This window comes from Actinia tenebrosa, unplaced genomic scaffold (assembly GCF_029948245.1).
Source record: "Actinia tenebrosa isolate PJP-AT-01 unplaced genomic scaffold, QUT_ActTen_1.0 PGA_scaffold3__52_contigs__length_22856419, whole genome shotgun sequence".
In the NCBI taxonomy this organism is placed as follows: domain Eukaryota; kingdom Metazoa; phylum Cnidaria; class Anthozoa; order Actiniaria; family Actiniidae; genus Actinia; species Actinia tenebrosa.
Window position 1 is genome coordinate 15,586,770 of NW_028292580.1, and position 11,872 is coordinate 15,598,641.

Consider the following 11,872-nt stretch of genomic DNA (forward strand, 5'->3'; position numbering starts at 1 on the left):
CGTTACCAGTCGTTAGTTCGATCGCGTTACCAGTCGTTAGATTGGTTTATATTTCTACTTTAATCAAAATTATGTTTTCAAGTAGTCTTGTTATGTTTAAAGAAAATCATTTGCTTGTCACGTGATCATGTAAAGCCTCTATAGACACCAAATTCTACTATATATATTATATAATTTTTTGTTTGTTTTACCGGCTTCAATATCATGGTTACAGTAACGTGGAGGACAAGGGGCTGGGAAGCCTACAGCCTCTTCACTTCTTGCTAAAATCCACTATTGCAATCCAATGTATTTTCAAACCTTAGCCCCACCCCCTCCACTTTTTAAGGTGCTCCACAGACAGCCCTCGGATTATTATAAATATGTTATACAGCACCATACACTACTATAGGCACAAAATTTACTGACATTTCATTTCTTTATGACAGGTCTTACAATGTAAAGTTTGGTGTACTTGACAAGATAAATGGAGCAGCTTATGGGACTTTTGATGATAACCTGATGAGTACTGGGTGAGTGTAATCCAACATTATTTATAACATTAGATGACTCGTATATGATAAAAAATTCAGATATTATATGTACCCTACTTTCTGAGGTTCTCTTCATTTAACTTCCTCAAGCACCCGAACCAAGCTAAATGCATTACCAGTACAACCAAAACACGAATGTCAATGAAGTTTATAACATAGCCACGATAACCCGCTCTCTGATTGGTTAATAAGTGTGCGCAAGGGTGCATCCAAAAATGGATAGTGTGTGCTGACATGATTCTGTAGTGTGCGCTATATAATGAAGATTTCGTTAGAACAAAATTTGAAATGTTTTTGATCAACAAATATTTTTTTACGGTTTTATATTCCATAAAGGAAATGATCAATGCTCAGTTGTGCATATATCCAGTTCTGGATGCACTTCACGGGAATGTTGCTTAAGCACTCAAGAAGCTAGAGTTGCACTCCACTACACCTCATACGACTTCTACGCTTCTTTTGTGCTTAAGCAACCTCCGGTGTGCATGCAAAACTGGATATATGCACGCTAAGCATCAACCATTCCTTAATAATGCTGTAAAACCTAATGCTCATAATGTATGTCACAAACTACATGTATACATTATTTTCAAAAACATCCTGTAAACAGTGTCATTGTCATAATTCTTATCATGTGATAAACATAATACTTGTTACATGTAGGTGGGGTGAACTCAACATTGTTGCAGGAAAAGGCAATAAATATTCAGACCACAAGATAATGTATGCAGCAGGATTCTTAGAAGGTGCACTCACAGCCAGGTATAAAACTATCAGAATTATGATAGAGAAATCAAGTACATGTGTTAATTTTCCTCTCCACATTCAGACAAATAAATGACCATTACAGCAATATATATGGGATATTTTTCAAGCATGATGATCCCCTAGTTGAAAAAGTGGCACAATTTTTTACTGATCAGGTATGTACAGTATTCCATGTTCCAAAGGATTTTAAAATTGATGATACTTCTAAGAAAGCTTTGACCATTATTATTTTTTAGGATAATTGGATGAGTGACATGATTACCAAGAGCTCAAATATATCTTCATTTTGGAGACAAATGGGAAATATTTTGGCCCAGTTTGATGGTAAGTGTAAATAACACACATTAATACATTTCATAATTCAATGCAATGCCATTAGTCTACTGGCAGGTGAGTATAATAAATATGGTTTGTTGACATAGTATATGAGATGATGTGTTTTTGCATACAATTTCAGGTCTAACTTCTGGTTACAAAGCACATCCAGCTACAGACAAGGTAATCAAATTTGATGTTTCAAAAGATGAATCTTGTCAATACAAAATACTCTAAAATGAATGAACTGCTTATTATCAGTGGATGATTAAGAAATAAAATAGGTATAAACATATGCTGCATTTCAATGTTTTTTAGAGGCTATCATGAGATTGTCCTGAGATATAATGGTAACTTTCTCCATGTACCATTCAATTGTTAGTCTCCTAAGAGGTACATGCCTAAACTGTCCGTGTACAGACTTTTGCAGTTAAATATAGACTTTACTACAGGAATTTTCACTATACATGGGCGTGGACTGATATAATATTTGACTAAACTAATAACATGCTCTAGATTGATAGCTTGTAAGCAGAGAACCCTACCCCTTGGGACGTAGCGGGGGGGGGGGGGGGGGGGGGGGGGTGAGGTATGGTGACCAACACCACACACCCCCAGAAAGTCTGATCATAAAAAATATCATAAATTTTCCTTTTTTCTTATTTTGTTGGACCACTTGTGGATTTGGCAGAAATCTTAGCACCAAAACATGAGTGCTTGATCCTACATCTTTGGTACTCTTGCTACCCAAACCTCCTCATGTAGGGATAAAATATGCAAACAAGAAATACAAGAGGGGAGAGGATAAGCACTATGGTAATAAAAATCATTAGATTCTAACCTGATACTTTCTCACATAGCCACTGGATTCTTTTGCATTCCAAGTCCTGAATGGAGTTGGAGACTTGATTGACCTTAAAACAGCTCTGTCACCTGAAACTATGCCAGATTGGGATCACATGACTGAAAAGCAAATACTATCTCAGGTAATAAAATAAATAAATTTTTTCAGATTTTCAGCTTTTGAAATAGTATGGATAGCAAAAGCATGCCTATAACTTTCAAATATAATTTATGCTCCCCAATTCTGAGTTTTGAGAGAGCTTTTTTTTTGAAAATCTGGAAAAAGGGTTGATTAGATTTAACTGGATGTCAGTTAACTGCATCTTGGAAGAAAAAATAATATTTTACACCAAAATTTGCAGCATTTATCCCAAAATTTTTATTTGGTATTCATACATGTAACAGGGACGGATCCAGGATTTTGTTCAGGGGGTGGTGCCTCACCCAAAGTTAACTCAGTGGGGGTGCACCCCTTAGAATCAAAAGGAAAAACCAGTATTTGTTACCTCAAAGTAGGGGCACCCCCTGCACACCCTGGATCCACCCATGTGTAACTAGCAATTATTGGATAGTGGAACTTCATAAAAAAATTCTTTTTTAATAATTTTTTGTAGGACTTATTATTAACCCCTAGTTTTTTTACTTATTGTATCAGTCATATCTCACAATTGCAGATATTTACAAGTGGTCATTGCTCAGCATTAATCAAAGTGCTGCCGGCCTATGAGAACATATTTGCATCTCATGCAAGGTAATTCCAGTCGAGTTATATTAATGAACATTAACCATATATGATTTAACCAGCTCTGGTGTGTAAAAAACTTGAATAAAATTTACTTTTTTTTTGTAGAGTTAATCTATATATTTAATATTTGCTTATGAAAATTTTAAGAACTTAAGAGGAAATTGTTTGAATGTAACTTTTTGACCAAAGAAATCATTAAAATAAGTACAGGGGAGTTGGTTGTGCAAATTATGAAGCACACTGTTTGTTTATATTAATATTTGTCATTAATATCAATATTTGTTTCTTTAAATATGTAGTTGGTTCAGATATAGGGCCATGCTTAGGATATACAAGCATTATAACCTCAACATACAAGAAATCAGTACAGGTATTATGTTTATAAACTTATCAACATATATATATATTGCTTTCATTTTTCTCCTAGTTCTTGGTTGTTGATGATGTGTTGCTAGCCCTGCTATGGTATACTACATTACATTATAATCTACAATCCAATAATAATCTTTTTATTATAATTAAAAAGTAATAGAATTAATAAGAAAAATGGGTCAAACAGTGGCATTAATTTTCCACAGCATGGCTCTTCATGCAATGAATTGTATAGTTGGAATTCAGAAGTTGTCTAATCATTACTGTTATCAAATATATTTAGGAGCTCGAAGGATGTCATTTTCTAGCTATCCTGGACTCTTGGAATCTTTAGATGATTTTTATATAATGGACAGGTAAATGTTCAGTTAATATTAGTATTTTTTCATTTGTTTGGGTGTGGGGAGGTTTGGGGGGAGGGGGAGGAGGAGGGGTGGGGAGTTCATCCTCTTCATTCCTTTGGAGCATAGGTCCAGTAAATAATGTTTTCCTATCTAGTCCAGGGGTCATTCCTTAGCACAGGAATGTGATTTTCGGTTTTTCAAAATCAAAGAGTCAAAAATAAGGTTATCATAAAATAAGTAATAAAAGTGAGGACTATACATGCAACTAACTATCATTCTGGACTGAACAGCCTAACAAGCTATAAAGTATAATGCATATTTGATTTGTAGGTTATTCTAAAAGTATATTGGGAAGGGAGTGAATGATGAGTTGAAAGTGATGTTTTCCCCCAACCCTATTTCGGAGGCGCATGTGACATTATAAGCATTTAGTCTTCGTCATAGGTCTTCGTGTTTTATTTTTTATAGTGCCATTTCAACCAACTTGGCAGCCAAATATTTTCATTTTTTGTTTTATTGTTCTCATGGGATAGGAAGCATTCCAGCAATTGAAATTTGGCATACCCAAAAATGGTGAAAATAGGCACTTAGTGTAAAACTATTTCATGGTTCCAGAACTTCAATACGAAGGAAAACGTCCACATAAGAATAGTTTAGGCCTAGGGCAAGCGTCGAACTTTCCATGCACCGAACTTAATTACATCAAAGAATGCCGCCTCATTATCACCTGATATCAATTGTTTTTAATGAGTTTTTAAAGTTCGACTTTCGCCCTCGGCCTTACCGATTAATAGGCTTTCAACCCATTTAAAACTATGTATTCGACTTTACCTTGCATTGTTATTTGTTCTGGAGGTTTTGGACTTTTTATTGTGTTCTTCTCGGGGTTTTTTGGCCCAAAAAATCACAAAAAAACACGCAAAATATCCTCCATTTTGTTGTCTTCCGGTTGTCGCCGAGAGTCGCCATCTTTGTTGCAACCATGTGCGCGGGCGCGCCCGAATGTCGCAAAATGGCGGGAAATATATCTTTTAACACAGGGGGCCCAGTATAAATCAAAGCAATGAAAGATTGTATAGGGTCCGACATAAGATCACAAAATGTATTTTCGTTTTTATTTTTTCAGTGGTTTGATACTTCTTCAAACGACTAATAACGTTTTTAACAAATCACTATATGAGTTTGTAAAGCCTCAGTCGTTACTGGCCTGGCATAGAGTGCGCCTATCCAATCTGATGGCAAGAAGCGGGAAGGAGTGGGCTGAGACTTTTAAATTATACAACTCAGGTAATTTTCTAGTTACAAACGACACAAACAAAAAGAAAGAGGCTTATTATGAGCTAAATTTCCCGCACCCCACCCCTACTACGGTTCCCGTGAGTTTGTTATGTACCGTTCTGCCCAGAAAAATTCTTGGTCGAGTTTTCCTTTTTTTCTTCCTTCCTCTTCCTTTCTATTTTTCTTTCTAGTTCTATCATAATTTTTTGCCACTATTTTTTAACAGGAACTTATAACAATCAGTACATGATACTGGATTTAAAACTGGTTGAACTGAACAAAACCCTGCACGATGGCGCACTATGGGTCGTGGAACAGATACCTACGTAAGTACCAACATATCATAAATATATAGAGTGAAGTTATTAAACCAGTGAAATAGGCATTAGACTAACACACTTTAGTAGACCATTGTTTTCTTTTGTGTCTATTTGACTATTACACGTTGACTAATAATTTTTATTTCACGGGTTAAATACCTTCACTCTATGGGGTGCAAAGCTCTCGATCTTAGCTGTTTTAGTTCCATTGAAATACGATGACATATCACTATTATACCTTGAACGGATCTGATTTAACATGGCAAAAACATTTTTCTCTGGTTTCTTTTATTTTAACAAGCGACATATGACAGTCACGTCACAGTTGCTATATATGCTTGGAAATGATGGAGATAGTTACATGTAGTTGAGCAGTGCGCTTCCTACTTTGGATACTAAAGGCTAAAACCCTTGCAACCCGAGCAACAGGAAACCCAAGTTTTTCGGATCGAAAGCTAGAGATAAAAAATAAAGTTGTCCAAACGTCTTCGAAAAAAGTGATTTATTATTAAGCACATATATATACATTTACTGCAATATAGTGGCACAGAAACCAGGGTATGGGCTACTTGTGCGTGCACGAGAACGTTCATGGCACTTCTGCTTCCGAGGGCATGTGTGGTCAATGGTTATTCCATTGTGTTATTAGAAAAAAACAAACATATATTTTTTCATAGATGTGTAGCCAGTGGTGACCAGACAGCTATCTTAAGGCTTGGATACTGGCCATCCTACAATGTTCCATTTTATGAAAAGGTAATTGGAAGGAAAGTAAAAATGCACACAAATGTACTTACCTGAATTTTTAAGATACATCAACCCATTATTTGTCGTTGGCCATTAAGGCTATCAAACACCCTGAAATATTACAAAACCTAATGCAAATTTAGACCACAATTTTCAACCCCCCCCTCCGCACTTTCCCCTCTTGCCGAAATCCTAGATCTATCCCTGTGCGCACAATACTAATGTTGCGCAATACTGTAGGCATTCCTTTGGACGATCGAGTATACAGATTATGGGTGTTATGGCCATGTATAAAGATTGTCACACTCTTTATTTGACACACTGTTGCTCCAGTAATCAGACAACTAGAATTCAGTATGATGCCTTGCCCCTACTCCCAAGTAAAATTACTGCGCTCAACAAATACTGCATTACTATTAATTGTAACGCTATTTTATTAAGCTCTGCGATCTCTTTTCATGCCTCAATAATGTTCTTTCATTACTGACTGTTTGTAAATATTTTCTGCGCGCAATATTGTGGCTTTATCTTAATATCGAAAGTGTACTACCTACCTCACTCTTTTTTCCTATAGATCTATAATCTAAGTGGTTATCCTGACTTTGTGAGAAAACATGGTATTTCTTACTCATATGAGTTGGCACCTCGAGCCAAGATATTCCGCCGAGATCAAGCAACGGTAAGCAGCCTTATCGAAGAAAGTGTCTGCCCTCATTCTCCTCCATTGTAGACATATGAAATCAGTTATTGACGATGATTGCATTACGCGCGCAATAAAATCAGTTTGCCAATCTTTGCCCTAATACCCTAAAAGGCCCGTAATTCTTATGACCCGTTACTTTTAATCAGTCAACTCTTGATGCAAGTTCACTGTAACGCGCATATAACGCAAGTAAACTAGGGGCAATCGTCAAAAGCCGCTGTGATCGCCGCAAAAGTTGCACTAAAAGTCGAATGCGCCAATAAAAAGAGTCCTGCCAGGGGACCTTTTTTTGCTGTATTTTGTTGTTGTTGTTGTTGTTGTTGCTCATTGCGACTGTATACCATTAATATTGCGAACAAACATTATATGGATTATTTTCAGGTCAATGACATGGAATCCATGAAACATATCATGCGTTATAACGGTATGATCACGATTGTAGAGTGGGTATGACTGGGAAATGATAGGAAATCTCATACACGTACTGTTGGTTGTAGCCGTTCCGCATCATATTGTAACATCATAACTACGCGCTGTACGTGATTAATTACAAGAAAACAATGCATTGGAATGTCATGTAGCATGTCATAACATCTACGATATTGGGAGTCAATACATACATTTTGTGTCAAAGTCATTCATTTCACCAATTCGAGTTCTTTGAAGAGTCTATTGCAGTAAGGTTGAATGACTTCGACACAAAATATCGTACTGAGTAGACTTAGTTTACTAATGAGGCCTTACTTACCTCGCTTCCATTCAATTGTCCCTAGTCCCATTCGAGTTTGGCAGCCATTTTTGAAAGTCGTGTATACCGATCGTTTCCCTCACATACGAAAATCCTCTAAATATTACATGTTAATAAACTAGAATTTTTAGTTCCGCACAGCGCGCTTCTATCCCTTCCAACTATAGGTGGAAAAACAAAGATCGGGGGAGGGGGATGTGTGGGAAAATGCTGTATGTAAATTACGATGAGAGAAAGAAAACTAGATTATCTAATCGATATTTGATCTATATTACTTAGATTATAAGCACGATCCCTACGCGTTCAATAATCCAATGAATGCTATTTGTTCGCGTGGTGATCTTGATCCTAAAAATCCAATTGCTGGTGGATGCTACGATGCTAAAGTAAGGAGAGATGTTAGGTTTTATTTTTGTTGTAGAATATTCGAAATATAGTGTGCACACTCTGTAAAATTGGTATAAGAATTGCAGGTTTTTTGTCGTTCCATCGCTTTCATATATCATATAGTCCCCTTGCACTGAGCCCCTAGAGGATTGTTTCTGGGGGACAAAACATGGACTTTTGTAGCGCAAGAAAAGAAGGTTTTTGCTTTGTCCCCCAGAACAAATTATAGATTGCGCACACTCTGATTGGCCAAAATTTGCGACAGCGTGCTACTAACATTTACAGAATCTACGACGGCGACGTCGACTGTAATCAATTTCTCTTTGGTGTTATATGAATTGGAGATTTCATTCAAAAAATTGTCAGTAAAGTCAACTTGCCTCCAAGGAAGACAGACTTTGAAGGTGGGAAACCCAAAAAAGAAGAGTTATTTACATTTCCTATTGAAGCCGCCGTCGTAGATTCTGTAAATCTTAAAGTTCCTGTGGTATATATACTACGGGCGCTCTGATGGTTTAAAAATTGCAATGTCTCAAAAGCTGCCGCTGAACAAATCATTACGCCACTGTATTTTGCTTGACATGTCAGATCTGGCCTGATAGTGAATCCAGAATTTTTGCTTTATTTGTAGGTGACAGATTTCTTTATGGGTAAGTCTTTGGTGTCTTCTGCCGTCAGTGGACCAACAGCTCAGGTACGTCACTCTTTTATCAGCTTCGTGAAAATACGTTGAATACTTGTATATATTTTCTGTATCAATGCTTTTCCAAGCAAAAACTTCTTCTTTGGAATAAGTTGAAATAGGGTAGGACACCACGTCATTGTAATCAATTCCTGACAAAACGAGACTTTGAGAGACTTCAGCTAGTTGCTTTTTAGCATGAAAAGGTGCAAGATTCTTGCTTTTTTAAAGTACAAACAGTGTACTTTAGCACTTATATATATAGATATTTTAGAATGCACATCATCGTTCCACTTTATCGGTTTTCTTGCGATTCAGTTCCATGCAAGGAGGCAAGTGTTACTGTTCCTTTCTCGTTTGGTGCCATTTATAGTGAGGTTTATTTGATGTCCATTACGATGATGCGTATAGAATATCTTTAATTTTGTAGTAAAAAAAGCATTACTTTGTGTTCGTATGGTTAAAACAAAGGTTACATTCATATGTCCAAAATGATTACTTGTCAAGGATGTGTTGTACAATAGAGTGTCACATGCACTGATATTGCTCGTTTTAAAATTTTTTTACGAGTGTATATAGTTGTGTCATCAGCATATTTATATGAAGTTACTGATCCCAAACAGGTTGAAAAAATATGCAGGCCCAATTATAGAACACTGTGGAACACCAAAGATTTACATCGATGGTTTCAGAATAATTGGCATAAATTAGGACAAACTGTTTTCTAGTCCATGATTGAAAAGAATTGAAAAAACCTTGTTCATCCAGTTTATTTAAGACAGTTTTGTACGCCACCTGCAGTGTCAAATGCTTTTTAAAAATCAGCCATTACTGCCATAGTTGTGACTCCTCCACGCTTTATGCTTTTCATCTTCAAAGCCCATAGTCTCCAATTGTGTACGACTTAAAGTTTAAATGAATTGTGATAAGCACAGGCAATATTCATTTTTATTTGTAGCACAAATGTGCATTTTCACAATAAGCCATGGTCTCTTGATTTTTACCAATAAATATTACGCAATTTTGCGCAAGTGCTATATGCCATATTTATTCTATATTCTCTAATGCGGATGACATTTTTATTAGTGGAGTTTCTCCACAGGAATTGTGATTGTAACTCAGGGGTCCATTAAGTTTTGAAATGATAGAAGGTCATGAACTAGCCGGAGATTCATGGGCACCAATTTGTAAATTACGTGAATCAGAAAACGAATCAGACACGGATTCAATCTGTAAGTCTTGCAAAACTAAGTCTAAACTTGATTCTAAAACTAAATCAAAATCAAAACCAAATTCCAAAATGAGTGAAGAGCAAGGTCCTAGCAGTCCTGATTCAGCAAATCCAGTACAATTAGAAACGTTAACGAATAGATTTTCAGAAATGTTAAAAACCTCATTGGAAGGCATTCGCAAAAATATGCAAGATTTAAATGCCGAGAGTGCAAATTCTTTTACAGCCTTAAGCAATGCCGTACTAGAAATCCAGCCAAAAACGGGACCCCCAGGAATTTCACGGGCACCCGTTTTTTCTGGAGAGAGCGATGATGCCAGTAATGTTTTAGAAGAATTTGGAATTACTCCAAGCTTTTCCTTTATCCCTTAGTGGGACGACTGAAATTTGGTACTCGACCCTAGATAAGAACGGGTTGACCACATTTGATCAATTGGCTCAAGCATTCAGAGAACGTTTCATTTCTTCAGCATCAAACTGGGTTTTAAGACAAGAGCTAGGCCAGAGGAAGCAGGGCCCGAATGAGAGCTTAAACGCCTATTCGGTAGACGTAAGAAAACGCTGCCAGCGACTAGCTATACCGATTGGCGAGCAATTACATTATTTTGTACAGGGGCTACGCCTCCATCTAAGGAATTACGTGATTTTGCAACAGCCCAAGTCACTAGAAGAGGCCGAAAACGCGGCCAGAATTAAAAATTCGCTTGCTGAACCACCAAATAATAATTTAACGGCCAGTGATGTTTTGGCCTTACAACGAGATTTTATTAAACAGTTAGAGGATAAGAAATTACTTTCTCAGCCTAGAGTAGCTGCTTACGAGCAGAGAAACCAAAACCCACAACCAGGACAGAACGAAGACAATTCTATTAGACGCATAATCCGAGAAGAATTACGCTCCATGGGTAGCATCTCTAATAGGGCACCGCCCCCAAACCCCCGTCTGCAGTGGAGATTTTGGCAGAGAAAATAGAACTACCAATGGACAGATTATTTGTCACAAAGCGAGTTGGTCATCATTATCGAAATTGTCGTTATCCAAATTTTAGTCAAAATGGTTTTAGACAAAACGATTTTAGATTTAACGATACCAGATCATATAATTCTAGGCAAAACGATCCTCGAATTCCATTTGATCAGCGTAATCCTAGGGGTGGATTTGTTCGCTCCCCAGGTCGAGCCGCTCAGCGGGACACTAACCAGTCAAACTAAATGGTAAAAGCAACATGAAATCTTAGGAAAGGAATATGGAACATTTTCGCGGCTATACCACATCCCTTAGTGGCAGCCCAGACGGCAAAGTTTAACTGTTGTGGCCAATATTGCATACTAGGACCCGATAACTATTTCCTAGATTCTTTTCCTGTCGTGTGTTTCATGGCAGTTTCTCTAAAGACGTCTCTGACCGTCACTGCGAAGGTCGTCGAATTGGTCACAGGAATTTCCAGGGAGGTAACCATCTTAGCAAACTCATCCGCGCCGCCCTTGTCGTCATAGAATGGGTAGCTAAGGGCGGTCTCCATCAAATTCGCAGGAAAGTTAGGCTTAGTAGGTGGCAAAATCTTAGGCTTAGGACTCAAATCCTTATTGCTGTACATCCTAGAGCCCTGGTAATAAATACCATCGGGTCTACGCTCAAACTTAGTAGGGTCTGCATGCGGAAACATCTTCCTAAAGGCCCTCCAATTCCAGTTATCTCTATTGTCATGATGTGGCTGCTCCTCGATGTCATTCCCAAACGCATCGTACATACTATATAATGGATGTCATACCATCGGCACCTAAGATTTACCCAGATATTCCCAATTATCATACTACGGCACCCAATGAAATGAATGCTGAAAACTTTAGGCTTA

General features: G+C 37.3%; 1 protein-coding gene across 1 annotated transcript; it reads left to right on the forward strand.

Annotated features, from left to right (window-relative positions):
* Positions 1-204: 204 nt before the first annotated feature.
* On the forward strand, positions 205-10,989 carry LOC116303276 (lysosomal leucine aminopeptidase-like). The gene is made up of 18 exons (XM_089035956.1): positions 205-218; positions 429-512; positions 1,197-1,295; positions 1,363-1,456; positions 1,538-1,625; positions 1,759-1,799; positions 2,477-2,602; positions 3,134-3,210; positions 3,504-3,574; positions 3,860-3,932; positions 5,047-5,207; positions 5,425-5,524; positions 6,196-6,274; positions 6,840-6,944; positions 7,350-7,392; positions 7,996-8,102; positions 8,735-8,797; positions 10,672-10,989. The coding sequence occupies exons 1-18, from the start codon at positions 205-207 to the stop codon at positions 10,987-10,989; spliced, it is 1,743 nt and encodes a 580-aa protein (XP_088892082.1).
* Positions 10,990-11,872: the final 883 nt, after the last annotated feature.

What these genes read in the sequence shown, in the direction of transcription:
- LOC116303276 (XM_089035956.1), top strand. An exon ending in GATTTTTATATAATGGACAG is followed by an intron (nt 3,933 to 5,046) that starts GTAAATGTTCAG and finishes TTATTTTTTCAG; the next exon opens with TGGTTTGATACTTCTTCAAA. An exon ending in ATGTTCCATTTTATGAAAAG is followed by an intron (nt 6,275 to 6,839) that starts GTAATTGGAAGG and finishes TTTTTCCTATAG; the next exon opens with ATCTATAATCTAAGTGGTTA.